Source organism: Ahaetulla prasina, chromosome 6 (genome assembly GCF_028640845.1).
Source record: "Ahaetulla prasina isolate Xishuangbanna chromosome 6, ASM2864084v1, whole genome shotgun sequence".
Lineage (NCBI taxonomy): Eukaryota > Metazoa > Chordata > Lepidosauria > Squamata > Colubridae > Ahaetulla > Ahaetulla prasina.
Genome location: NC_080544.1, coordinates 17,796,849 through 17,824,224, shown reverse-complemented (window position 1 = coordinate 17,824,224; position 27,376 = coordinate 17,796,849). Strand labels below are relative to the sequence as shown.

The 27,376-nt window shown below is 44.1% G+C and overlaps 1 protein-coding gene across 1 annotated transcript; it reads left to right on the top strand.

Moving 5' to 3' along the window:
- The first annotated feature begins 22,971 nt into the window (after window positions 1-22,971).
- LOC131200790 (uncharacterized protein K02A2.6-like) lies at window positions 22,972-27,156 on the top strand. The gene is made up of 3 exons (XM_058188047.1): window positions 22,972-24,882; window positions 25,471-26,423; window positions 26,526-27,156. The coding sequence occupies exons 1-3, from the start codon at window positions 22,972-22,974 to the stop codon at window positions 27,154-27,156; spliced, it is 3,495 nt and encodes a 1,164-aa protein (XP_058044030.1).
- The last annotated feature ends 220 nt before the right edge of the window (window positions 27,157-27,376 follow it).

The window sequence follows — 27,376 nt, the reverse complement described above, 5'->3', positions numbered from 1 at the left end:
TGTAATGTAACCGGTGGTGGGATTGTGGAACCTTGCTCAATAGTAGTAATTGTGAGAGGGATCTTGGAGTCCTAGTGGACAACCATTTAGATATGAGCCAGCAGTGTGCAGCAGCTGCCAAAAAAGCCAACACAGTTCTGGACTGCATAAACAGAGGGATAGAATCAAGATCACGTGAAGTGTTAATGTCACTTTATAATGCCTTGGTAAGACCACACTTGGAATACTGCATTCAGTTTTGGTCGCCACAATATAAAAAAGATGTGGAGACTCTAGAAAGAGTGCAGAGAAGAGTAACAAAGATGATTAGGGGACTGGAGGCTAAAACATATGAAGAAGGGTTGCAGGAACTGGGTATGTCTACTTTAATGAAAAGTAGGACTAGGGGAGACATGATAGAAGGGCTCCAATATCTGAGGGGCTCCCACAGACAAGAGGGAGTCAAGCTATTCTCCAAAGCACCTGAGGGTAGAACAAGAAGCAATGGGTGGAAACTAATCAAGGAGAGAAGCAACCTAGAACTAAGGAGAAATTTCCTGACAGTTAGAATAATTAATCAATGGAATAATTTGCCTCCAGAAGTTGTGAAACCCCCAACACTGGAAGTTTTTAAGATGATGTTGGATGACCATTTGTCTGAAGTGGGTTTTCTCCCTAAGCAGGGGGTTGGACTAGAAGACCTCCAAGGTCTCTTCCAACTCTGTTATTTTATTTATTTATTCAAACAATTTAACAAACTGTTCTCTGGGTAGGCACGGCTGGGTGGTCAAGTGACTGGGTGGGTGTGGTCAACTATGTCACTTGCATGGGTGGTGCCTGTACGGGCCAGAGTGGGTTGGGGAGGGAATCCAGGGGTCTCTGGTGTGTGTGTGTGTGTGTGTGTGTGTGTGTGTGTGTGTGTGTGTGTGAGAGAGAGAGAGAGAGAGAGAGAGAGAGAGAGAGAGAGAAATGTCCCATACCTGGCACTGTTTCTCTTTCTAAAATCCAGATATTTTTGTGTTTCTATAACTTTGGGGATTTAGAAGAATGTTGGTCGTTCCCAAGCACTGTAGCTTTCAAGCTTTTGGTATTATGATTTCCTTCTAGTCGAAGTGGATTCAAAAGCATACATGTATTTTGCAAAAAAAAATAAAAAAAATTCAACAGTTGGCTGGATTCATTTATTTATCTCATTTCATTTCTATTACACCGCAATCCGTTTTATATTTAGGACTGTGAACTTGAACCTTAATACAGTACTTCTATATTTTCCTAGGAAGCCGTTCGCATGAGGCAATATCCCCCCTAAAAAAGTTTCAGGAAGATCCAGAACTCAGTGAACCTCAGTGGACCTACCAGGAAGATCCAGAACTACAGTGAACGACTTGTGCATGAATCTAAATTAAAGTTTAGATTATTTTATTGTCATTGCCCCTCGTACAACGAAATGAAATGCCGTCTTCAGTGTACATTATAACTATAAAAATAAAACACAAATGCACATCCTTCGCATTCTCTGCAATTGAATTGAAAATGCCTGATATTGCATTAATATTGTTCCACTATATGGTAGAATTCAATATAGTTACTGCCCTGGGATAGAAGTTGTTTTTCAGGCTATTTATCCTTGTTTGTATTATCCTGTATCGTCTGACAGATGGTAATAGTTTTAAAAAAAAAGTGTCCAGCATGAGATAGATCCTTAAGAATGTTTTGAACTTTCTTAAGGCTCAGCGGCTAAGACGCTGAGCTTATTGATCAAAAGGTTGGCAGTTCAGTGGTTCAAATCCCTAGAGCTGAATAACGGGGTGAGCTCCCATTACTTGTTCCAGTCTCTGCCAACCTAGCAGTTCAAAAGCATGTAAAAAATGCAAGTAGAAAAATAGGGACCACCTTTGGTGGGAAGGTAACAGCGTTCCGTGCGCCTTTGGCATTGAGTCATGCTGGCCACATGACCAGGGAGACATCTTCAGACAGCGCTGGCTCTTCGGCTTTGAAACGGAGATGAGCACCGCCCCCTAGAGTCGGGAACGACTAGCACATACTCTCTATGGTGCAGCGGTAGACGGTCACTAGCATCCAAGAAAGAAGGCCATTTGAAAACATTCGAGGAAGGTAAGCTCACCCTTACCCAGAAAAAAATAAAAATTTCTTTTAACTTTCAGTCAGGATCTGCCTTCCATGATTTCTCATTGTCTTTCTCTGAACATGTGTCAGTTTCTCTGAACACTTCTTACAAGTGTGATGCCCAGAAATAATATGTAGATTTCAGGGATAAATGATCTCAGTCATTCCACTACTTCTATATAGCCCCAAAGGAACCTCAGATGCAAAGGCCTTTGAAGAAAAAAAAAACATTGTGAGACATTTTATATCCAAATATATTTTATTGTTTATACGGTTTCCATCTTCCCTTAAAATGGCCTGAGAATCATTGTCTCCACTAGATAATTGACAGTCAAGCTGAAACTGAAGTTAATCAACTCAAATTAGCAAACTTCCTCAAACCCCTAAATAAGTTACTCAAGACCTAATCGACATATCAAAGGATAAGGTCTGCAAACATAGAGTTAATTAAATTAGGTCTCTCAGAGCAACTGCATGTTGACAGGAATAAACATACCTATACACACACACACACACACATGCCCCTTAAGTGTCACCCTAGAATCAGTATGTACAGCTCACCCTGGAAAAGTTCCCCCTATAAAAATCTGCTGCTGTATCCCATTTCTCTGCAGCCTGCTCCTAAAGGCAAACTGTTTTGCTTTTAGAAATAAATATTTCCTTATAGCTGTCTGGATATCATTTTTATTCATTCTTGCACAGCCCCGGCTCAAGTTGGAACCCCGAATTATTCTTCTGATAGCATGTTACAATTTTCCTTAACTATCCTGTTCAATCGCTTTTTTAGGAGTGACTCAGTGGTGGGTTTCAAAAATTTGTACTACCGGTTCTGTGGGCATGGCTTAGTGGGCGTGGCATGGCTTGGTAGGTGTGGCATGGTGGGTGTAGCAGGGAAAGGATACTGTAAAATCTCCATTCCCTTCCCAATCCAGGGGAAGGTTACTACAAAATCCCTATTTCCTCCCAATCAGCTGGGACTCCAGGAGGCAGAGAATAGATGGGGGAGGGGTCAGTCAGAATTTTTACTACCGGTTCTCCAAACTACTCAAAATTTCCACTACCGGTTCTCCAGAACTGGTCAGAACCTGCTGAAACCCACCTCTGGAGTGACTGTTTCAAAGAAACATTCAGATTATCTTACTTTTATCATACTTTGAAACAGAAAAATATTCTATGCATTTGCTCATTTATATGTTAAGATTAGATTGAAAATGCCCTCTTTTTTACAAAGCAATATATTCATAGGTGCTATATTAGAATAATCTAATCTGTTTTAGGTTTCTGACACCTGATTTACTGGTTTATACTTTAAAGTCTTCAAAGTAAAGCTTTTTTTTAATTAAAACATCAGGTTTTTTTTAAAAAAAGTTGAAAAGGAAAACTTTCCCAAGATAAGAACCTGGTAATTTCCTTTCTCAACTATTAAGAGCAAAATCATAAAGCATTACAATCACACTACTGAAGATTGAATAGGAAGAGCGATCTTACGACGAATTAGAGGCAATGCAAAACAAATTGTATTTTTATATCCCTGGATCCATTTGCTACGTCTAAACCTTTCAATGTTTTCTAGAAACCCTTGAAATTAAATTTAAGGGTTTGAATTATTTTCAGTAATAAGTAATTAATTCCATCAAAGCCAACCTGGCCACTTAATAATTTTAGTAAAATATGCTTCTCAGCCATACCTGGAAAACACTTCTATTAAAAGCTAAGGTGCCATTACATTTTTTTTTCTCTCACCTCACCCTCTATACAATATTCCTGTTTGTTTCTATTTCTATTAAAACAATTTGTGAAAGCAAAATACAGTAAATTGCATGCAAAGTAGCTGTGCAAGTGAGAAATTTCATTCTCAGTGGCAGCCCCAAAATGCAAAACATTATACCACTGAGATCAGTAAAGAGAAATTAATCCAAAGCTTAGAAAATTCAGCAAAATACACAGGCATTTCCAACCTGCTGGGCCCCCAGGTTTTCAATACAAGCCATAACGATTTCACAGAAATCATGACATAACCAGGCAAATGAGGCAAATTATATATTTTGCAACTTTTGCGCTCAAAGGGAGGTCAAAATGTGCATTGAAACACGTGTGGAAAGGGGCAGGGCTTTGAGCACATTAGTTATGGTTGTGAAGGGACATGATAATAATAGAATAGGTAGAATTAGTGGGGCATAATAGTAGAGTCAGTGGAATTGGTTTGGCTTGCTGTTTTGCTTCTGTAAGAACTGCTTTGCTAAGAATTAGAATTGCCTCTGCCATTTGCTTCTACCAGTGATCTCACCTCTGTATTATTTTGTTTTTCTGTACCACTCTGTGCCTGGTGGATATCTCAAGAAGCAGGATTGCTGAGCACCCACCCACCCCTCTTCCTTGCTGCACTGCCAAAGGAAGGGATGGGCCAGGGATACTAAACTGATGTCTCTGAAGGTATACAAAGACACTATACCTTCCCCAAGGTGTGGCTATTTCCTCACATGCATTGTGTCTGTATGTTCTGGATATAGTCCCACCCAGTATTTTGTTTTCGGCCATAAATAAAATCTGCTTCTTTTTGCAAGCCTCATCTTGGCTTTCTCTATTTCGCATTCTGGTGACGCAAGTACATTTTGGGAACTTACAGTTGCCATCTTGAATTTTCCACCCTGCAGACACCCCAGCACATGTAATATTATACTAAGGCAGCAATATTCACAGGCTTGCAGAGAACAATAATATCAGGATGAAAGCACTGTGTATAAGTGGATGGAACTTATGAAGGATCAAACCAACTGCAAATATCTCTCTCCACTAGACCAGAGGTGGTATTCAGACGGTTCAGACCGGTTCACCCGAACCGATAGCGGTGACTGTGGGTGGCCGCCCACCCGCCCCGGCGTAAAGCCATCCTATTTAGCCACGTTTTCAAGGTCGAGGGCATGTGCAGAAGGCACACAGGTGCGCGGCGAACTGGTAGTAAGAATATGTGAAACCCACCACTGCACTAGATATGGACTGCTGGGCAATGATAGAGGCCCTGCAGAAAGGAACTAGATTGAGAAAAGGAAATAAGAAATACTGGTCCATACAGCACATAACTGTCATTCTTGTGGGAGATCTATGCAGCCTATACCACTGTTGAACTGAAGCAAAAGATGATCAAGACGATCCGCAGTTATATTGCCTAGGCATAAAATAACACAATGAGTTTTATTGTTTCATTAGCTACAATCAGTTGACCTCACAGTTTGAGGGATCCTTGCAGATAGATGTTTAGTTGTACAAAAACAGATTTTTCAGCAGCAGAACTAAATTATATAGATATTGTAGTGAATAAAATGGATTGCCTTGAAAGACAGGACCCACCACCAAAGCAATACTTAGGTGAAGTAAGCCCAGGCCAAGAAAGTAATTTGCAAAAATGTCTTATACAGGCTCCTATCATGAAGATAATAAAGGACGGAAAGGTAGCACATTCAGACTTGTGACATTCGGTTACTAGAGCTGCTATAATACTGTAAGTCTGCAGAGTGTTTCTTAGTTTGGTCTACTGTTAAGGCTGACAGGTATCAAAGAATCTACTATTATAGATTGGCTAACTCCACTTGCAGTAATATCTATGGCAGATGTTCTGTATTATATTGAATTATGTATCATTAAGTTCTATCATGTTATTAGCATATTGGACATTAATACAATTGAACGAGTCCAGAGATATTTCACAAGAAAAGTCCTCCATTCCTCTGTTGCAACAAAATATCTTATGCCACCAGACTCGAAATTTTGGGCTTAAACAACTTAGAACTTCGCCGTCTTCGGTGTGACCTAAGCATAGTACATAAAAATCATCTGCTACAATGTCCTACCAGCCAATGAATACTTCAACTTCAACCAAAACAGCACATTCCCAAGTGAAGACAGCTCTGATCCTATGTAATTTACATTCCAATCATGACTCTGTTTCCCCACTCCCTCCAGGGTGTGTCATCAATCACATTTGCCAACGGAGCAATTTTGCGGGTTGTAGAGATCACTCCCCTCCAACTGCTGTAGGTAATCCTGGGATACAGCCTTGAGAGAGATAAGTCTGGAATGTGCATCTGTCTTTGGCTGCCGTGCCATTTCATCCCCCTTGCTTATGACAACTCGAGAGCAAGCCAGGGTTGCTTTGCAAGTTGACAACACTATTCCATTGGCTGAGAGACAGAAAGTTCCTCCTGATATCTAGCTTGAGCTTGTTTCCAGTGGATTTGATCCGGTTCCCTCAGGACAATAGAGAATGTTCACTCCCTCTTCTATGTGACAAGAAGAAGAAGAAAATCAGTTATGAGAATGTCATTTTATTTTAAGAGGAATTGTCGCATTTTTATGGCTGGAAAGCAGATTGACGCAGAAGTTGATTTCGAGGCAATGAATACATGAGATGAATATATTCATTTAGAGACAGAATATGTATATATTTTGCTCTGTTAGACTCACAGCTAGAACTGAATATAAAACTGAACTGAACAGTTAATGCAAGAAGTACCAGCTCTATCTTCCATTCCATAATTTCATATGGTTTCTGTCATTTAAACCAAGAGATAAGAGCATTTGATGAACATCTGGAATAAGAACATTATATCCAAGGACACTTCCAAACATCACATAAATGCTGATGGGTATGAAGGAAGATTATGAGACTCGATGTAACTGGATCGTTTAAGTGACAGCTAAAAGAATAAGGTGAAAAAATAAGTTTCTCTCCCCCCAACGAAACCGTGTAATCTCATTTATAAAGATGAGCAGGGAAAGTATTTCTACCTTTAAATATATTCATTGAATACTTCTCAGTTTAGAACTTGATCTGCTTGGCTCGCTTGGTGTCAGCTTGTGGTTGTCAATCACACCTTCATATAGATCGGTGCTGGGTGATTGATGGAGCTTGACGCAGTGCATCAAGCCCACAAGAGCAAATAAAGCTTGGAGAGTTAGAAAACAAAATTAATTGTGCAACGCAAGTTAAACTGAACCTTTGTTTCACTTCATCCAAAAGTTTGAAAACGAAAGAGGATGAAAACAGTCAAGAAAATTATTATGGTTGGTTAAGTTAAATCTGCAATCAGAAAAGTAAGAGATGAATAAAACAAAGTGTCAGATATCCCAAAGATCAGCAGCTGAACTCCTGGATCAAATATAGTCCTTACATATTTACATTTACTACTGGTTTGCAACAGGGCTGCACACACGCGCTTCTGCGCATGCCCAGAAACTTCCTGATGACGTCAGTGGGCAGAGTCTCCCACTGGTTTCACTATCAGTTCTTACGAATCGGTCCGAACCCGGGGGCACCCCGCCACTGGTCCTGTGGTAGCTCCCCCAGACTACTGGGGGGGGGGAGGAAAATCAGATGCAGCATCAGAATTTAGTCATTAAGCAAAATATGAGCAACGTCTGGCCTACCACTATTCTCCAGTCTCAATGGCCTCTAGAAAAAAACTTTTCATGAGCCAAAGGCTTGTACCATACTTTTTTTTAAAAAAATCAATAAATGATACAGCAATACAGCTCTCTGTCACATATTGATTCAGGTCATACACTGTGCTGAGTCAAAATGTGTATTTCGTTTTTAGTGTGTATAAATCCAGCCTCTGTGGTCTGCTTTTGTTGTTGTTAAGTTCGGGAAGTAACGAGGCTGGAGACCAGGGTAGTGACAACAGCTCTTTAATATATGGTGAACCCCGCAACCAGGCTGGGGAAAAACCTCTCCTTATATACAGTTCAACCGGCGGCTTTAACCAATCAGCAACGTGCTTGTTTCCCGCCAAAACATTTAAAGATACATTACACTCCTTCCCTCCCAGAAAACACTTTACCCATATTTACATGATATTTACATATTATTTTTCAACGTAATCACGCAAATAGACTGGGCGTCTCCTGACTCTTTCGGACCTGCGCAGTACATTCCCTGGGAGTGGGTCGAGCTGACCGGAGGGGCTGTTTGCTCCTCTCAGCTCCTTCTCTAGGCCATCCGGCCCTGGATTATTAGCAGAGTCATCCCTGCTGTTTTCTACTGGAACCTGTGGGCGTCGCTGGACCTCCGGAAACTCAGATAAGTCCTGCGATTTTTCCGGGTTTGAGTCAGCTGTGGAATCAAACATTGAATAGTCAGGGCCTGTTTCGACTAATTCGGATTGTTCGGCTATGCGTTTTCGTATTTGGTCTATGTGGCGCCTCCATACTCGGCCGTCCTTTAACTCCACCAAGTATGATTTTGGACCTGTTCTGTTTAGGATTTGCCCTGCTATCCAGGTTGGGCCTTCACCATAGTTGTGTGCCCACACTCGGTCTCCCATGTCCATTTCTCTTGTTTTTCCGATTTCCCCCTTGTAACCCTCCGGCGTATAGTTTGGATTTAAACGGTCTAGGGGGCACCTGAGCTTTCGGCCCATTAATAATTCGGCTGGGCTTCTGCCGGTTGTGACACAGGGGGTTCTGTGTTGGACGGCCAGGAAAACATCGATTTTTGTTTGCCAGTCGCCTGGCTTAAGTCTGGACAATGCCTCTTTTGCGCTCCGGACGGAACGCTCTGCAAGGCCATTCGTCGCAGGGTGGAAAGGCGCCGAGAGGGCATGTCGGATGCCCTCTTCTGCCAAGTACTCCTCAAATTGGGTTGTCGTGAATTGCGGGCCGTTATCGGAAACTAGCGTGTCGGGCAATCCATGGGTTACAAATAGGTGCCGTAGGACTGAGATCACGGCCTCGGCTGTCATGGATCTCGTGAGAATGATTTCCAGCCATTTGGAGTAGGCATCTACTACTACCAGGAAGGTTTGGCCGTGGAAGGGGCCGGCAAAATCAATGTGTATTCTAGACCAGGGCCCCTGGGGTCTCTCCCATTCCCGAACCGGGGCCGTTGGGGGTAGCGGTCTGGACTCCTGGCAGGCCTGACATTTCCCTACCCTTTCAGCAATTTCTGAGTCCATTAAGGGCCACCACACATAGCTTCTCGCTAGGCCCTTCATCCTTACGATCCCTGGGTGCCCCTCGTGGAGGAGATCCAACACCCTTTTCCTCAATTTCTCTGGGATCACCACTCGATCCCCCCATAGCAGGCACCCCCCTTGAGCCGACAGTTCCCCACGTTTCTTTACAAACTCTTTAAAACGCTCGCCCGGCGCAGCGGGCCACCCTCTTTGTACCCAACCAAGTACAGTTCTCAAAATAATGTCTCGGTATGATGCCCGAGCCACCTCCTTAGACGTGACTGGGCCAGAGTCCAGAGAGTCAATCAACAGTATGGGCGTCCCCGGAGTGGGGTCCTTGATCGCCCCTGGCAGTGGGCATCTGCTTAATGCGTCCGCATGCCCCAACTCTTTTCCCGGTCGATGCCACAGTTTGTAGGAGTAGGCGGCTAAAAAGATAGTCCATTGGGTCAATCGGGGCGAAAGTGCCACGGGCGTTGGGCGGTCCCCCGCCAGTAACCCTAACAGTGGTCTATGGTCTGTAACAATTTCAAAGTCTCTACCAAAAACGTATTCGTGAAACTTTTTTACCCCTGACACTATAGCTAGAGCTTCCTTATCCAACTGACTGTAGTTCCTCTCTGTCGAGGACATCGTTCTGGAATAGAAGGCTATTGGGGCTTCTGTGCCATTTGGAAGCCTGTGGCTGAGCACAGCCCCCACCCCGTAAGGGGAAGCATCGCAAACTAATACCAATGGCATTGTGCTATGATACTGTATGAGTAAACTATCGCTGGATAGTAGATGTTTTACTGCTTCGAAAGCCCTAGCTTCCGTCTTTCCCCAAGACCAAGCAGTATTCTTTCCCAGTAACTTATGTAGCGGCTCGGCAACGGTTGCCTTATTTTTCAAAAAGACCGCGTAAAAGTTCACTAGACCCAGGAATGCCTGTAGCTCTGCTTTGTTTTTAGGCGCTGGAGCCTTTCTTATTGCCTTGACCTTGCTTTCAGTGGGGTGGATTCCTTCCTTGTCTATTCTGTAGCCTAAGAACTCTACAGATTCTACCCCTATTTGGCATTTGTTCACTTTAACCTTTAGACCGGCTGACCGGAAAATGCCCAGAACTTTTCTCAAACGTTCCCCCAATTCTTCTAAATTTTCGGCTGATACCAATACATCATCGAAATAGGGGACTACCCCCGGGAGCCCTTGCAGAAGTCGCCCATTAAATTTTGAATAGACCAGGTGCCACACTCACCCCAAACTGTAACCGGGTACACTTGAAAGCACCTCTGTGAGTCACAATTGTCTGGGCTTCGGCTGTGTTGGCGTCTACGGGCAGTTGTTGATAGGCTTGGGCCAAATCTAACTTGGCAAAAACGTGCCCTTGCCCCAGCGAGTGCAGCAAGTGTTGCACCACGGGACCGGTAAGCGCTTTTGCAAGGCTTTGTTTAACGTCGCCTTGTAGTCAGCGCAGATTCTAACTGACCCATCTGGTTTCACTGGGGTGACGATTGGCGTCTCCCACTTTGCGTGATCGACTGGCACCAGAATCCCCTGACTGATGAGCTTGTCTATCTCCTTGTCAATCTTGGGTTTAAGGGCAAAAGGGACTCTCCTTGCCTTTAACCGAATGGGGGCTACCTGGGGGTCTAAATTGAAGGAAATAGGGGTCCCCTTGTACTTGCCCAGGCAGTCCTTGAAGACATCCTCGAACTCGTTCATGAGTGTGTCTTTTAGGTTAAAGTCACTTCTGTAGATGCCAGTCACTCCCATGCCCAATGCACGGAACCAGTCTAGTCCCAACAAACTTGGCAGGGTCCCTTCGACTATCGTGATGGGCAGGGTCTTCTTGTGTGGTCCGTACTCGACGCGGACGGAGGTGGTCCCTCGAACAGGGATGCGATTCCCTTGGTAGTCGTGAACTCGTAGCCGCTGTGTTTGCAGTTTGCGTTTGGCGATTCTCGGCAAAGCTTTCGCAAAAGTATCCCAGGACATGATTGTGATCGCTGACCCTGTGTCCACTTCTAGTCGGCATGGCACTCCTTCGATTTTCGGTTTTGTGAAGATTTTCTTCTCGACGCGGGTTGCTGCACGGCCTATTATCACGGTCGTTCGATTTGAATTCGCGCCCTTTTTGTTTTGACCAATCGCGGGTCGCCTTGCCGATCCTGCGCTCTGATTGGTTGGTTTGAATTTTCGGCGGGAAGGTTGGGGTGCTCGACAGACTTGAGCCAGGTGCCCCTTCTTCTCGCACCGCCGACATGTAGCGTCCTTGAACTTGCATCGTTGACGCTGGTGTTGCCCTCCGCAACTTCCGCATTCATCCCGGTCTTCTTTGCCCCTTCTCTCGGTGAGGCAAACTCCTTCCTCATTCTCGCCGTCTGATTCGGTCTGGATTTCTTCGTTGTGGACCGGGGTTGATTTCCCGCCGTTGGCGTGAGTGGCTTTTGTAGGGTTTCCGCTTGGGTGGACATCTCATGAGCTCTGGCTTCGTCCAGAGCGTTTGCCAGCGTTAGATTGCTTTTGATAGCAGCCGCCCGCAAACGAATGTCTCTGACCCCACGGATGAGTTGCTCTAACAGCTCCTCATCCAAGTCTCGGTACCCACAATCCTTGGAGGCTTTTCTCAGGGCGGCCATGTAATCGCTGATGGATTCGCCTCTTGCTGTCTGCGCCTCCAAATTCAAAACGCCAGACGATTTAGACGGTGTTGGCGCGAAATGGTTCTTCAATAGATTTTGCAGAGTTTGCCACGATACCGATTGTACCGGCGTTGGCTCTGCCAGGGCTTCCGCGATGTCGATGACCTCGGGACCGCAGTGGCTCAGGAAATATGCCCTTTTGCGGTTGTCTGGAACTCCTTGCAGTTCGTTTGCCTCGAGGAAGCTCTCGAAACGGGTCATGTACGTTCCCCATTTCTCCCTGGATGGGTCAAACGGCGCGGGCGGAGTGTAGCTGGCCATCTCCGCGTTTCTGCCCTGAGTTTGCTGGGTTCGGTTCTTCCGTGCGTTCAGCTCGTTCCTGGTGCTCTTTAGCCTCGAAATCCCACCTTCGTCGCCAGTGTTAAGTTCGGGAAGTAACGAGGCTGGAGACCAGGGTAGTGACAACAGCTCTTTAATATATGGTGAACCCCGCAACCAGGCTGGGGAAAAACCTCTCCTTATATACAGTTCAACCGGCGGCTTTAACCAATCAGCAACATGCTTGTTTCCCGCCAAAACATTTAAAGATACATTACAGTTGTTAGTCACGAAGTCATGTCCAACCCATCACGACCCCATAGACAATGTTCCTCCAGGCCTTTCTTTCCTCTACCATCCTCTGGAATCCATTTACGCTCACACCGACTGCTTCAGTGACTCCATCCAGCCACCTCGTTCTCTGCCGTCCCATTCTTCTTTTGCCCTCAATCGTTCCCAGCATTAGGCTCTTCTCCAGTGAGTCCTTTCTTCTCATTAGGTGGCCAAAGTATTTGAGTTTCATCTTCAGGATCTGGCTTTCTAAAGAGCAGTCAGAGTTGATTTCCTCTAGGACTGGCCGGTTTGATCGCCTTGCAGTCCAAGGGGCTTGCAGGAGTTTCCTCCATAGAGTATAGTATATTTTCAGAAATGTAAATTGTCACGGGGAATTTTATGAAAACCTAATGAAAATGTTTTAAAATAATGCTATGGAATTTTTTTAAAAAGGCAATTAAATAAAAAAAAAAGGATAGTGCTTCAGTATTGGACAAAACCCCTAGCGCTCACCATGAAAACTGGAACGCCCACTAGTGGGCAGTAGGGACCAGGTTGACTACCACTGCATTAGGATTTACTGCACTACTGTAGTTTATAGTAGCAATAATCTTAATGTATTTATCATGACTCCTGTTTTTTGCTTTGCCAGTTGCTTGTTCATAGCTTTTATAAATGTTGTGTTGCTTGCAACAATGAGCATTATGGCACTGTCAAAACTGTCAGATCTTTAAATATATTTTAATATTGGTAGTCAGTCATCTCTCACAAAATATTATCCATAATCTCACTGGGTGACTGATTTCCTGTACAAATAAAATACAAAAACACAAGAAAGGGAAGGCATAGCTCTAATCTACAAAGCTGATGAAATAGACTCTTATATTCATAATGTTTCCCAGAAGAGCTATTTAATGTGAAAGACACCAAATAATATTTCTTGCTACTTTAAATATATATATATTTTAAATGTGCTGGAGGTGAAGAAATGGTCACATGAACTCTTCCCAATTATTAAATAATAATGTTGACAAGAAGATGACAGTACAACTTAGACTAAAAAGAGCAGATGAAACAATCTATTTTTTTCATTTCATTTATTTTATGTTCTAACATTATTTATACCAGTTGTCTCCAATCTTGGCAACTTTAAGACTTGTGGACTTCAACTTCCAGAATTCAACTCCGGGAATTGAATCCACAAGTCTTAACGTTGCCAAGGTTGGAAACCCCTGATTTATACCATATCCCAACAAGTTAATATTTATAGCTTTAATATCAATAATACAAAACATTGCTATAGTTAGATCTTGATATTATAAGGGTTAACAGTTTTATGTTAATAATTCTGTAAAAGCATTAATGATCAGCTCTGTTCCTTAAATTCTTATTTAAGAATTGGAATAGTTGAATATGCTTTATGCTGGTCCATGACTAAGATAAAGATGGATGGTGTACAATAGCAACATAAATGTGCTATTTTTCTGAAACCAGTAAAATCCTTTCAGGCTCAAAATCTCGGATTAATTGCTAGAAAACCTTTTTAAGGTGCTACTTCTGAATATTTAATTAAATTTAATTGAGAAAAAATTCTCAATAAGTCAATATCCTAGAAATACATACGTAAAATACTACATAATTAGATACAGATACAGATTAACAGAGTTGGAAGGGACCTTGTAGGTCATCCGTCCAAGCAGACCCTACACCATTTTTGACAGATAGTAGTCCAGTCTCTTCTTGAAAGCTTCCAGTGATGAAGCTCCCACAACTTCTGAAGGCAACTTCTGGTCCATGGGCTGATTGTTCTCATTGTCAGAAAATTTCTCCTTATTTCTAGGTTGAATCTCTCCTTGCTCAGTTTCCATCTATTAGTCTTTGTCTGGCCTTTAGATGCTTTGGAGAACAGCTTGCCTCCCTCCTCTCTGTGTCAGCCCCTCAAATATTGGAACACTGCTACCATGGTCCTTCTCTTCATTAGACTAGCCATGCCCAATTAGTATGCATCAATCTATACTGTGTGTAGTATAGTATAAATTTATGTAGTATAGATTTGGCGCCTTCTTTGATCTTGGAAAGCAACATCCTGAAACTTCTATAAATGTTGGCATGCCCTCCAACAAAAAACATAAAATTGCAGGTGAATAATTTACACTACGGGTTCTCAAATGCTATGGAGTTTTGGCCCACTAAAATGTAATTTAACTTCTGTGGCCTTCGTCCACCTGAGTAAAATTAATCAACTTCACTGAATTGGTGGTGGCTAGCATTGCATAAGGTCCCTGCCCCGCTCGCCATTCCCTTTGCCCAAGCAAAGCCTGAATCTTGTTGTGACTCACACTCAGGTTTGCTGGTTTGTTCTTGATTCACTGTTAGGCTAGACGATAGATTTGATCATTCTTCCATCTGAATCAACCACTCATACTGAGCAGGTATCCGACACTGTGTTTGTCTATTATATAAATCTCCTGTTTTGTTAACCATGTTTGTAGAATAAACAACAAATCACGGGGTTTATGCAACAGGGTAAGCCACAAACCAGAGTTTACAATAAAATTCACATAGAATAGAATAGAATAGAATAGAATAGAATAGAATAGAATAGAATAGAATAGAATAGAATAGAATAGAATATTGGCCAAGTGTGATTGGAACACAAGGAATTTGTCTTGGTGCATACGCTCTCAGTGTACATAAAAGAAAAGATACGTTCATCAAGAATCATAATGTACAATACTTAATGATAGCCATAGGGTACAAATAAGCAATCAGAAAACAATCAATATCAATATAAATCGTAAGGATACAAGCAACAAAGTTACAGTCATACAGTCGTAAGTGGGAGGAGATGGGTGATGGGAACGATGAGAAGATTAATAGTAGTGCAGATTTAATGAACAGTTTGACAGTGTTGAGGGAAATTTGTTTAGCAGAGTGATGGCATTCGGGAAAAAACTCTTCTTGTGTCTAGTTGTTCTGGTGCGCAGTGCTCTATAGCATCGTTTTGAGGATAGGAGTTGAAACAGTTTATGTCCAGGATGTGAGGGGTCTGTAGATATTTTCACAGCCCTCTTTTTGACTCATGCAGTATACAGGTCCTCAATGGAAGGCGGGTTGGTAGCCATTGTTTTTTCTGCAGTTGTCATTACACAATGTACTAAGCCAAACATTAAAGAATCTTAATGGTAGTTTGGAGCAATGTGTGAATCCGGTTGATGCCTCTGCAAGCTTGCAACCATTCCTCTATGGGTTTTTGCCTTGATTCAAATATAGCCTCAAGCCACAAGAGCATGCAATTTAGCATGATGTTTGCTTTATCATTAAGTATGAAATATGAATTCATCCAGTTGTAGTTTAAAGTAGCAGGGCAACGTATGGACTCAGCCTCTATGTTCCATCAGGCCCATTTTACTTCAGCTCTTGAGAGCTAGAAATTATAGAGAGAACATCAGAACCACAAGGTGCTATAAAGGGCTCATTGGGGCTAAGGCTGAGTATCATAGTAGTTTCTTTTATTTCAAAAATCCCTAAGTCAAACCGATTCCTAACATTTAATGACTTCTATTAATTTTTATGTTAAAGTAATATTCATACCACTTCCATACCACTTCCGCAGTTTTCTTAGAAGGCCTATGCCATTCATTTTCCTCCAATTGTGTGCTATGAAATAGATTATCTTCAGAGTAGCTGGATAACAAGGTTATCCTTATTAACAATAACAATGGGTTCTTTTAAAATGCACACCTAAGCTTCAGAATGTATCAATTATATAAATGTACATTTATGATGATATGTGTGCATTTAGTAACTTTGTTGCTGGCAATCCTTATGATTTATATTGATATATTGACCATCATTTGTGTTGTAAATGTTGTACTTTGATGAACGTATCTTTTCTTTTAGGTACACTGAGAGCATATGCACCAAGACAAATTCCTTGTGTGTCCAATCACACTTGGCCAATAAAAAATTCTATTCTATTTTATTCTATTCTATTCTAAAATGAAAAAGTAATTGAAAAGGAAGCAAAAATTGGGATTGCTCAAATACCACTTTGGAAAATACTAAACTGAAAATGAAAACAATAACAGAGAGAGAATGGAGAGGGATAGAGGAGAGGAGAGAGGAAGGAAAGAGGGGGAAAAAAGAAAGGGAAAAAGGAGAGGAAGAAAGAGGGGAAACGAGTAGGAGAGAAGGTTAGAAGGGAGGAAGAAGGGAGGTGTGGGGGAAAGGAAAGGGAAGGAGAGGAGAGGAGAGGAGAGGAGAGGAGGAAAGAAGAAAGTAGAAGAGTAGATGGAAGAAGGGAGGAAAAGGAAAAAGAGGAGAGAGAGAAGGACTGTTGTAAAACAAGGAAGATGAAATGGTAAAAGAGCAACCCCGAATATACTTAAATTGTTTAGGATGAAGATTGTATTAGTATGAAAGCTAAAAATAAATATGTATGTTAGATAAGAAACTGTACAATTACAATATGCTTATGAGAAAAAATAAAAAATAAAAAACTTTTTCAAAAAGGGTTACTAAGATGTACCCGAACAGCTCCCCAATATGCTGGAAGTGCAAAAAAGTATATGGAACGTATTACCATTTATGGTGGACATGTTCGTCTGCAAAAAAAATTTTGGGCCAAAATCAGAAAATGGCTGAAAGAAATAACTGACCAACACATAGACTGGAAACCAGAGACTTTTTTGCAGGGAATACTCAATAGGAAATATAGTAAAGAAATAAGGTATCTAATCTTACACATAATAACAGCCGGAAGAATATCTTATGCACAGAACTGGAAAAATGAGAATATATCATCGGAGGAGGAAGTGATAAGGAAAATTCTGGACTGTGCTGAGATGGATAAATTAACAAAGGAGATAAAAGAAAAGGAAGATACAGAATATTATACGGTATGGAATAAATTGTATAATTGGATAGAAATTAGGAATGGTAAATGACGAAAAAAGGGAAAAGGTCACATACACACACACAAAAATGGGTACTGCATGATAGAAAATGAATTGTTATAATGACAGGTATGATGGAATATATACAGAAATAAGGGACAATGGGATAAAAAAGATAAGTATAATTAAAGGAAACGAGAGGGGAAATAATGTAAATAATAGAGAATACCGAAACGAAACTGATGTAAAGAAGGACTATAAGTTTTAAGTTAGTGTTTGTTATGTCTTGTTGTTTTTTGTTTTTTTTAAAGTATTTTTTTAAAAAAGAATGTATCAATTTACTATATAGGAGAGATTAACTACTTGTATTATTGTTTTCTGGGAGACTGTACACATATTTTTGAGCCAGAAAGGACAATAGATATTAAGCAGTTCTTTTAGTACATTTGCCATTTATTTTTTAAACTTCATGTTTGGAAATTGGTCAGAACCAATGCATCTCATTATCCCGTTATTACACAGACACATCAATGTTTGTTTCACACCTCTCCACTTCAGTCTCGACTACAGCAGAGTTGACATTAAATCTAATTAAACTGACTGACAGATACACATGGATATTATTTGACATGGTTCCTCATAGTTATTGGTACAAAACACTTTTTATGCCTCTCAATGGCTTTCAGTTATAGATACACAAGTAATTTTCACTTAACGAGCACAATTTAACTTACGAGCTGCGGTGGCACAGTGGTTAGAGTGCATTACTGCAGGCGACTTCTGCTGATCACCGGCTGCCAGCAATTTGGCAGATTGAATCTCACCAGGCTCAAGGTTGACTCAGCCTTCCATCCTTCTGAGGTTGGTAAAATGAGGACCCAGATTGTTGGGGGCAAGAGGCTGACTCTGTAAACCGCTTAGAGAAGGCTGTAAAGCACTGTGAAGCTGTATATAAGTCTAAGTGCTATTGCTATTGCTATTTAAGGGCATCAATTCAATTTTAACTTAACAACCACAATTTAAACACATTTAATGACCACAATGGACAAAAAAGTCATATGGGATGAGCAAAGAAAGATTATGAACACTATGAAAACTTCTATACAATTCATATGATTAAAAAAAATTCTGAAGAAGAAGAATTCCTTCTATACCACCCTGCCTTCCTTCCCCTTACTCCATTCTTTTCTTCCTCACTGTTCTTTCCTTCTCCTTCCTTCCTTGCTTGCTTGCTTCCTCCCTTCCTTTCTTCCTTCCCTCCTTCCTTCCTTCCTTGCCTGCCTGCCTACCTGTTTTCCCAGTTACTTTGCTTGTGGGAAGTTTGCAGAGAGAAAGAGTGAAAGACATGCAGGATTTTGCAGTTTCAAGGCCAACAGGCTGATAAGTTCACTGCTGCTGGTGGGAAAGGGGGCGTGGCAGAGGTGGGTTTCAGCAGGTTCTGACCAGTTCTGGAGAACCGGTAGCAGAAATGTTGAGTAATTTGGAGAACCGGTAGTAAAAATTCTGACTGGCCCTGCCCCCATCTATTCTCTCCCTCCCGAGTTCCAGCTGATTGGGAGGCAATGGGAATTTTGCAGTAACCTTCCCCTGGATTGGGGATGGAATGGAGATTTTGCACTATCCTATCCCTGCCACACCCACTAAGCCACACCCACAAAGCCACACCCACAGAACCGGTACTATAAATTTTTGAAACCCACCACTAAGATGCGGGGCTTCACCGGGGTGCAGGTCAGGAAGTGCATGATAGGTGCTGTTTGGGTCAGGTAGAGGGGTGGGGGAATGGTTTGGGTTAAGAAGGGTCTTCATTGGAGAAGAAAAGCACATAAACACATACAATTAATGAAAGAAAACATAAAGGTGTCAAATATTTCCTATCCTGTTCACTACTCTTTAGAGGCAACAAATCCCAAACAGCCTGCAAATAAACAGAATATTTCCCTTATATTAAATTTGGCTTGACGGAGGAAAATTAAAACTCTGTACAAATGAGATTTTATGATTTCAGCGATGAAAGGGTTAGCAGTGGTTTTAACCACACCAGCTAAATGGAACTTCTATATACTAAAGTGATATATCACCACAAATTAGATACAGGGACAGAGCAGAACAAAGGATAATCTTCCAGTCACATCTATTATTATCCAGAAGAATCCAATCAAAACTATTGGAAACAGAATGGGTTGTAAAATGTAAGTAATTTTTTTAAAAAATAGCACATCTTTATTATCGATTTATTATGTCCTCCCCTTTCCAGCTGCGTGCAATTAAAGGGGCAGGATATTTCTCTGTCAGACACATTAAATTCTTACTGGGACAATGGACAATTTAATAATAGTTTTGAAGCTCTAAGTCAAGCACACATACACATTTCCATCCAGCTTTTGCAGTTTGGCAAATGATGTCCAGTACAGATTGTTTACACAGAAAGCTGTATTTGAGAGTGAAGGGACATAATGATAATAATAGAATAGGTAGAATTAGTGGAACATAATAGCAGAGTCAGTAGAATTACTTTGACTTTCTGTTTTGCTTCTGTAAGAATTGCTTTGTTAAGAATTGGAATTGCCTCTGCTGTTTGCTTCTACCAGTGATCTAACTTCTGTTATCTTGTTTTTTTGTACAACTCCGTGCCTGGTGGATATCTCAAGAAGCGGAGTATGTCATGGTTTGGCAGGGTTACATCAGGCAAATACTTGTATTGCAAAGCACCCAGCCCCTCTGTTGCTAATCACTCAGCCCCCTTGTTCCTTGCTGCATGGCCAATGCAGGGCTACAAGGAAGCCATGGGCCAGGGGGCCAGAATTGAGTACTAAGCTGATGTCTGAAGATATAAAAGGACGCCATACTTTCCCCGAGGTGGGGTTATTCCTTACATGCTTTGTGTCTGTACGTTCTGGATATAGTTTCATCCACTATTTTGTTTTGGCCAAAAATAAAATCTGTTTCTTTTTGCACGCCACATCTCAAGTCTCACTCTCTTTGGCATCTCAGTGACTCAGGGAAACCTCTGGGACCTTACAAGAGTTACAGGTAATTCATTTCTTCAACCCAAAATGAAGCATCTAAATTTAAGAAGATCCTCAACAACTTACCATTCTCAGAATTATATCTGCGCGTTCACACACACCTACCGGAAATATTGTTCAGGAAGCGCACTCAAACACACAGGAGTCTCTGAAGCATCTGAAAGGCAAACAGCACCACAATGAATGGAAAATAAGGAACAGATGCACGCTGAGCTGAAATTAACATTAAAAAGTTAGTAAAGAAAGTGGGAGAGAACAGAACAGCATGATCTAAACTGGAGACAAAGAAGCAATTGTGAACCAAATCACAGCTAATGTCACTCTCTCTGAACACACACCTGTTCCATCCACCCACCCCTGCTGAGAATATTTTTTTAAAAAACCCAATTTCAAAAGACCGTAGTGAATGGAGAAATTACAGGCCCATCCATCATCATTATCCCTCCTGTTGAAGCAACTGCTGAAAAGGGAAACAACAAAATGCAACAAGCCATTTTTATGATATGAAAAAAAAAAATCTAGAGACTCGGGCTATGTGCTATATCATCAAGGTAACAGCACACTGTGACTGGCAGATAATGCTGTAAAGTCATGAAGTTTGCATTTAGAAGCATTACAGTTTCTATAATACAAAAAACTGCCAGCAGTGGATCTATAATCCCACATCATATTTCCAAAATGAAATATTCAGTATTTCCTTTGCTAAGTTTTACTCATTTGCAACCATCACTGTTCTGTCAGACTGGGGCCTCCTGTGGCTCTTCCCTGTCCAGTGGCTTCCTGTGGGCCTTGGCAAGAGACTCCAGTTTGCTTCCTTCAGGGGTGAAATGCTCCCAGTTCTGACCAGATCTCGCGATCCGGTAGTGATTGTGGCCGATGGGTCAGTGATCCGGTAGCGATGGCAGAGCAAAGCTCCACCCACCCACCCGGGTGTTTTTACCTTCTGTGCATGTGGGCCTCCAGGGGGGTGGGGAAGGCCTGTTTTTCGCTCCCCCCAGGCTCCAGAGCCTTTCTAGGAGTCTGGGGAGAGCAAAAACAGTCTTCCTCACCCCATCCCCCACCTGCTGGAGGCCCTCCGGAGGCCGGAAACAGCCCGTTTCCCAACTTCCAGTCTCACCTGGGGATTGCACGCAAATGTGCAAGGGCAGGGCATGCAGGGGGGGACGCGCACATTGAATTATGGGTGCCGGCATGCGGGCACTATCACGCGTGCATGCTTTCGGCACACGACAACAAAAAGATTAGCCATCACTGGTCTAGAGCCTTGGTTAACAATGATGATGAAAGTATTAAATTGTATGTGTTAGGTGTGCCTCTGTTCAAAACTCAAGAAAGAAAAACCCCAACTCCATATTGTAGAGAAAGGTACTTTTACTAAGTATGAACCAGGGGTGAAATGTAAAATTTTCCCTACTGGTTCTGTGGGCGTGGCTTAATTGGTGGGCGTGGCTTGGTGGTCAGATGACTGAGTGGGCATGGCCAATAACAATAAATAATAAAAATAATAAACAAAGTATAAAAAACAATAAGAGGTATCAGAAACCAACTTTCACACTTTACACACACAACACAACACAACAAAACTGACTCACACACAATGTAAAAGCAGCTGCACTTCACACTTCACACAGCCACAAAAAGCTCAAAAACCAATTTTCACACTTTACACACATACAACTCACACACACACTCACAAAATGCCATATACAGCTTTCTGAGATTTTGTGTGTTTGTGTAGTTAGAGTGAAACACTACAGAAACACACCAAATCTCAGAAAGCTGCACAAATATTTTATTTTATTATTTTATTTTATTTTATTGTGGACTTCAAATCCCAGAGTTCCTCAGCCAGCAAAGCAGGAAGTCAAAGCAAGCTTTTTTTTTTCTTCAGTAGCTGAAGAAAGCATGCCATTGCCAGCCCGAAAGAGCAGTAATTATAGGTAAGTGAGGAAGGGGAATTGGCTGTGCATGGGTGGGGGCTCTTATAAGTGGGGGCTGATAAAAAGTGAGTTTAAAAGCCTGTGAGGATCAGGAAACTCCTCTGGGATCGCCAGAGGAGGCTTTTAAAACCTTGGGTTTTTTTCTTTTTTTTTTCCCCTTCGGCTGAAGAGGGTTTTTAAAAAAAACTTTTTTAAAGTTTTCTTCTGATGATCTCTGCTCAGCCCCGCAATTATCAGAGGGTTTTTTTTTTTTACTTTTCAAGGCATGAAGAAAAACTTTTAAAAGTAAAAAAAAACAAAACTCTGCTGATGGTGTGCCTCAGCAGAGGCGGGGGGGCGGGGCCAGGGATTTTTGCTACCGGTCCTCCGAACCAGCAGCTGCCATCGCTACCTAATCGGGGGAGCCGGTGCAAACCAGGAGCATTTCACCCCTGGTATGAACTGAATGCAACGAAAGAAAAGCAAAGTCTGAGGTAATAGGCACGAAAATTACATATTGAAAGTGTTATGTCCTCGGGAATACGACCCGAGGAGAGAATGCCTGTTGCTAGCCGTCGGTGATTGGTTAAAGCACAGCTAGTGTAAAGAGCGGGAAAGGGGGTTGTTTGATTGGTTCCGCAGCTTGATAGCGAGCTATACTTAAGCAACTGCCGAGCCAAGCGCGGTGTTCCTTTTATTGCCTCCAGTGAGAAGTTGTTAAGAGTCGTTAATAAAGCAGTTTTTAAGCCAAGCCTCGGACCCTCGAATTGTTCGCAACAGAACACTGGCGACGGGGGTGGGATACTACGTGAGGCGACGGTTTCCGTATTAGCGGTAGGAGCAAAATTTCCTAAATGTCAACCGCCATTTTAACCTTCTCCCCTTTTGAGCCTGCTAATGAAGTCTGGGAAGCGTATTTAGAACGTTTCGAATGCTTCCTGCAGGCGAACAATTTATCTGATATCTCGAGCGCTAGGAAGCGTGGTTACTTCCTTAGTTTTTGTGGTCGTCACGTTTTTGCGACGGCTCGGGCTCTCACCGCGCCACAAGCAGTGTCGTCCGTCCCTTGGGACACACTACTGGAGAAACTACAGGCCCACTACTCCCCGAAACCCTCCCGCGTGGCCAGACGACATCTTTTTAGACAGCGGTTCCAGGGTGAGGGCGAGTCTATCAATGATTTTATGGCGTCCCTTCGCGATGCTGCGCTACAGTGCGAGTTCACCGATTTGGAAGACATGTTGTTAGACCAACTAGTTACAGGGGTCAAGGACCTGCGGTTGCAGCGCCGCCTACTGGCCCGCTCTGAAGTGACACTCCAGGTGGCTATCGAAGAGGCACGAGCTTCTGAAATGTCGGAACGGTCGTCAGCAGAGATCCAGCGGTTCCATGTTGGCACCGCTGCGGCTGCTGCTGCCGTCAAGCCGCTATCAGTCCACCATGAAGACGCAGATGGCGACGCGCCGTTCCCTGCTGATGAAGCTGTGCGCCGCCTCAATGCAGCACGAAGAAATGAGTGCAATCGCGAGGGGAGGGGAAACCCAGATATGTGCCTCGGGTGCGGGAGAAACCACAACCACTCGAGCTGCAGATTTAAAACTGCGATTTGTCGCCGGTGTGGCCGAATGGGTCACCTATCGAGAGTCTGCCGGGCCCTACTTCCAGCCCCAACCACATATTCGACCCCGCTCGAACCGAGGCGCGATGCAAGACGAATGCCGAGTCGCCGTGACGAACACCAGCCCGCCTCCAAGGGCTATGATGTTGCAACGATTGACGTCAACCACGCCTCTTCCGGTATTCCCGTCCAAAAGATCTTCCTTAGAGTTCTTCTAGAAGATGTACCAATTTCAATGGAGATTGACACCGGCTCCTCTAGATCACTCATCGTGTGGCCGACGCTGCAGAAGTTGATGCCCCACATCTCTAAACGCTGCCTTCAGCCCTGTCAGATCTCGTTAAGGGACTATCAGGGCCGACAAATTCCTACTGTGGGATGCGGGGTTTTTCGGGTCGCCCATGGGTCCTTCTTGGGGAAATTACCTCTCATTGTAGTCAGGGATAACCTCCCAAGTCTTTTAGGGCTGGACTGGTTTGCTGCCCTACATCTTGAAGTGTCCGGAGTCCATGCTAATGTCCTAGATACTCCAGACAATTTATTTTCAGAGTTTGGGGATGTATTTGACGGCAGTCTGGGCAAGTACACTGGTCGCCCTATCGCTTTTAATCTGGACCCTCAGATAGCTCCCAGGCGCCTTAAACCCCGACGGGTTCCCCTAGCGCTCCGTCCCAGGGTAGACAAAGAGCTAGATAAACTTATTTCCCAAGGAGTCCTTGAACCTATAGACCATTCTAATTGGGAAACCCCCATTGTGATTCCATTAAAGCCGGACGGATCCATTAGGATCTGTGCCGACTACAAATGCACCATAAATAGAGCCCTGCAGGATAATCCTTATCCGGTCCCAGTTGTACAACATCTCCTTCACTCATTGGGGCAAGGCAGAATATTTGCTAAATTAGACCTCGCCCAGGCATATCAGCAACTCCCGGTGGATGAGGCGACCGCCATGGCCCAGGCAATTGTCACCCACCGGGGTGCCTTTAAGTGTAACCGCCTGCAGTTCGGGGTCAGCATAGCCCCCGGGCTATTCCAAGGCTTGATGGAGCGATTGCTCCACGGAAATCCAGGGGTTGTACCCTATTTCGACGACGTTCTGATCTCCGCCAGGGACAGGTCAGAACTCATCGAACGCTTGAGGGCCATCCTTAGTCGGTTCCGGGCTGCGGGTCTAAAGCTAAAAAAAGAGAAGTGCTGTATTGGGGTTCCGCGGGTAGAATTCTTGGGATTTTCGGTGGATTCTTCAGGAATCCACCCTGCGCTCTCCAAAGTAGAGGCGATTAAGAATGCCCCGACGCCTGTAAATAAGGCGGAGCTTCAAGCTTTTTTGGGGCTTCTTAATTTTTATGCCATCTTTGTGCCCCATAAGGCCACGTTAGCCGAGCCCTTGCATAGGCTGTTGGATTCCAAAGCCCCATGGCGATGGGACCATGCTGTGGCTGCCTCGTTTCGGGCTGTCAAAGATGCCCTTACGTCAGCGGCTGTCCTAGTGCAGTATGATCCCTGCCTGCCACTGTCATTAACGTGTGATGCCTCCCCCTACGGTGTGGGCGCCGTTCTGAGCCACCTTCTTCCTGATGGCTCCGAAGCCCCTATCGCTTTCTATTCACGCACCTTATCCCCTCCCGAACGAAACTATAGCCAACTTGATCGGGAGGCCCTAGCCGCAGTAGCTGGAATCAAAAGATTCCATGACTACCTTTATGGTCGGTTTTTCTATCTTGTAACCGACCATAAACCATTGCTGGGGTTGCTGGCAGGCGACCGCCAAACCCCCCAAATTCTATCCCCACGCATGTCCCGCTGGGTGGAATTCCTTGCCGCCTATTCCTACCAACTGTTGTATAAGCCCGGGAAATCTATAGGGCACGCGGACGCGCTTAGCCGCTGCCCCTTACCTATAACGGAGGCCGACCCAGCCCCGACGTCCGCTGTCCTTCTTGTTGAGGACTGGGACGTTCCTGTCTCTGCTGTCGATATCGAGAGTTTGTCTGCTAAGGACCCATTTCTGTCTAAAATCATCGATTGGGTGAAAAGGGGTTGGCCGCGGGAATCACTAGCTTCTGAATTCCTTCCATACTCCCGCCGGCAGCATGAACTATCTGTCCTTAAGGGGTGCCTGTTGTGGGGGAATAGGGTAGTAGTACCCCCCGACTTGCGTAAGCGCATCTTGAGTTGTTTGCATGACGCCCACCCAGGAATGGTAAGAATGAAAGCCTTAGGGCGCAGTTACGTTTGGTGGCCGGGGATGGATCAGGAGATCGAGGCCTGGGTGGCAAATTGCCCCCAGTGCCAAGCCTCTAGATCAGCGCCAGCCGCTGCCCCCGTCAGGAACTGGGAGAACCCCAGAAACCCTTGGGCGCGAATCCATGTGGATTTCGCTGGACCTTTTTTGGGCCAAACCTTCCTAATTCTAGTCGACGCCTACTCGAAGTGGGTTGACATTGCATTGACACCTTCCCCCACGGCTGGAGCCGTCGTCAGGGTCCTGGAAACCCTGTTTGCCACCCATGGACTTCCCGATGTCATTGTCACTGATAATGGGGCCCAATTTACATCGGCCTATTTTCAGCAGTTTATGGCACGGCTGGGCATCCGCCATGCCCCCACAGCTCCTTTCCACCCGGCGGGAAATGGCCGGGCGGAAAGGGCCGTTAGGGCAGCTAAAGAAGCATTAAGCCGCCTGGGCCCCTCTAACTGGCACCACAAGATCTGCCAATACTTATTGGCACAACATTCAACCCCATGTCCAGATACCAATCGCAGCCCGGCCGAGATGTTGATGGGTCGACGCTTGCGAACCACTCTAGATCGTCTGCATCCGAGTTTCACTCCAGATATACCCAGATGCACAGATTCCAACTATAGGAATTTCAGGGTGGGGGACCTGGTCTACGCAGAAAACTTCGGGGCTGACACCCGGTGGCTCCCCGGTACTATCATTCAATTAACCGGACCCTATTCTTATAGGGTCCAACTGGGAGATGGACGCCCGTGGCGCCGACATATAAATCAGCTGCGCCGAAGAATCGCAGGGCCGGCCGATCCATGCCCTGAGCAAAGCATCGCTGCTCCAACACCCGACCATCTCTTCGGGGGTCCGGTGGCCCAGCCAGACACACCACGTACTTCAACCCCCGAAGCGGTCTCGCCGGCTGCCTTACCTGCAGTTCCCGTTGCTGCAGCATCGCCAGGGCCTTTTCCCGATCCAGATGTGCACTCTCCACCCTCGGAGCAGGATGGCAGTCCGGCTCCTCCCACTCCAGCGCCACCGACTCAAGAACTAAGACAATCGGGGCGGAGCCGACGGCGCCCGGCATATCTCGCAGATTATGCATGTGCCATCCGGAGGGTGAAGGGTGTTATGTCCTCGGGAATACGACCCGAGGAGAGAATGCCTGTTGCTAGCCGTCGCTGATTGGTTAAAGCACGGCTAGTGTAAAGAGCGGGAAAGGGGGTTGTTTGATTGGTTCCGCAGCTTGATAGCGAGCTATACTTAAGCAGCTGCCGAGCCAAGCGCGGTGTTCCTTTTATTGCCTCCAGTGAGAAGTTGTTAAGAGTCGTTAATAAAGCAGTTTTTAAGCCAAGCCTCGGACCCTCGAATTGTTCGCAACAGAACAGAAAGCAATCCCAAATCC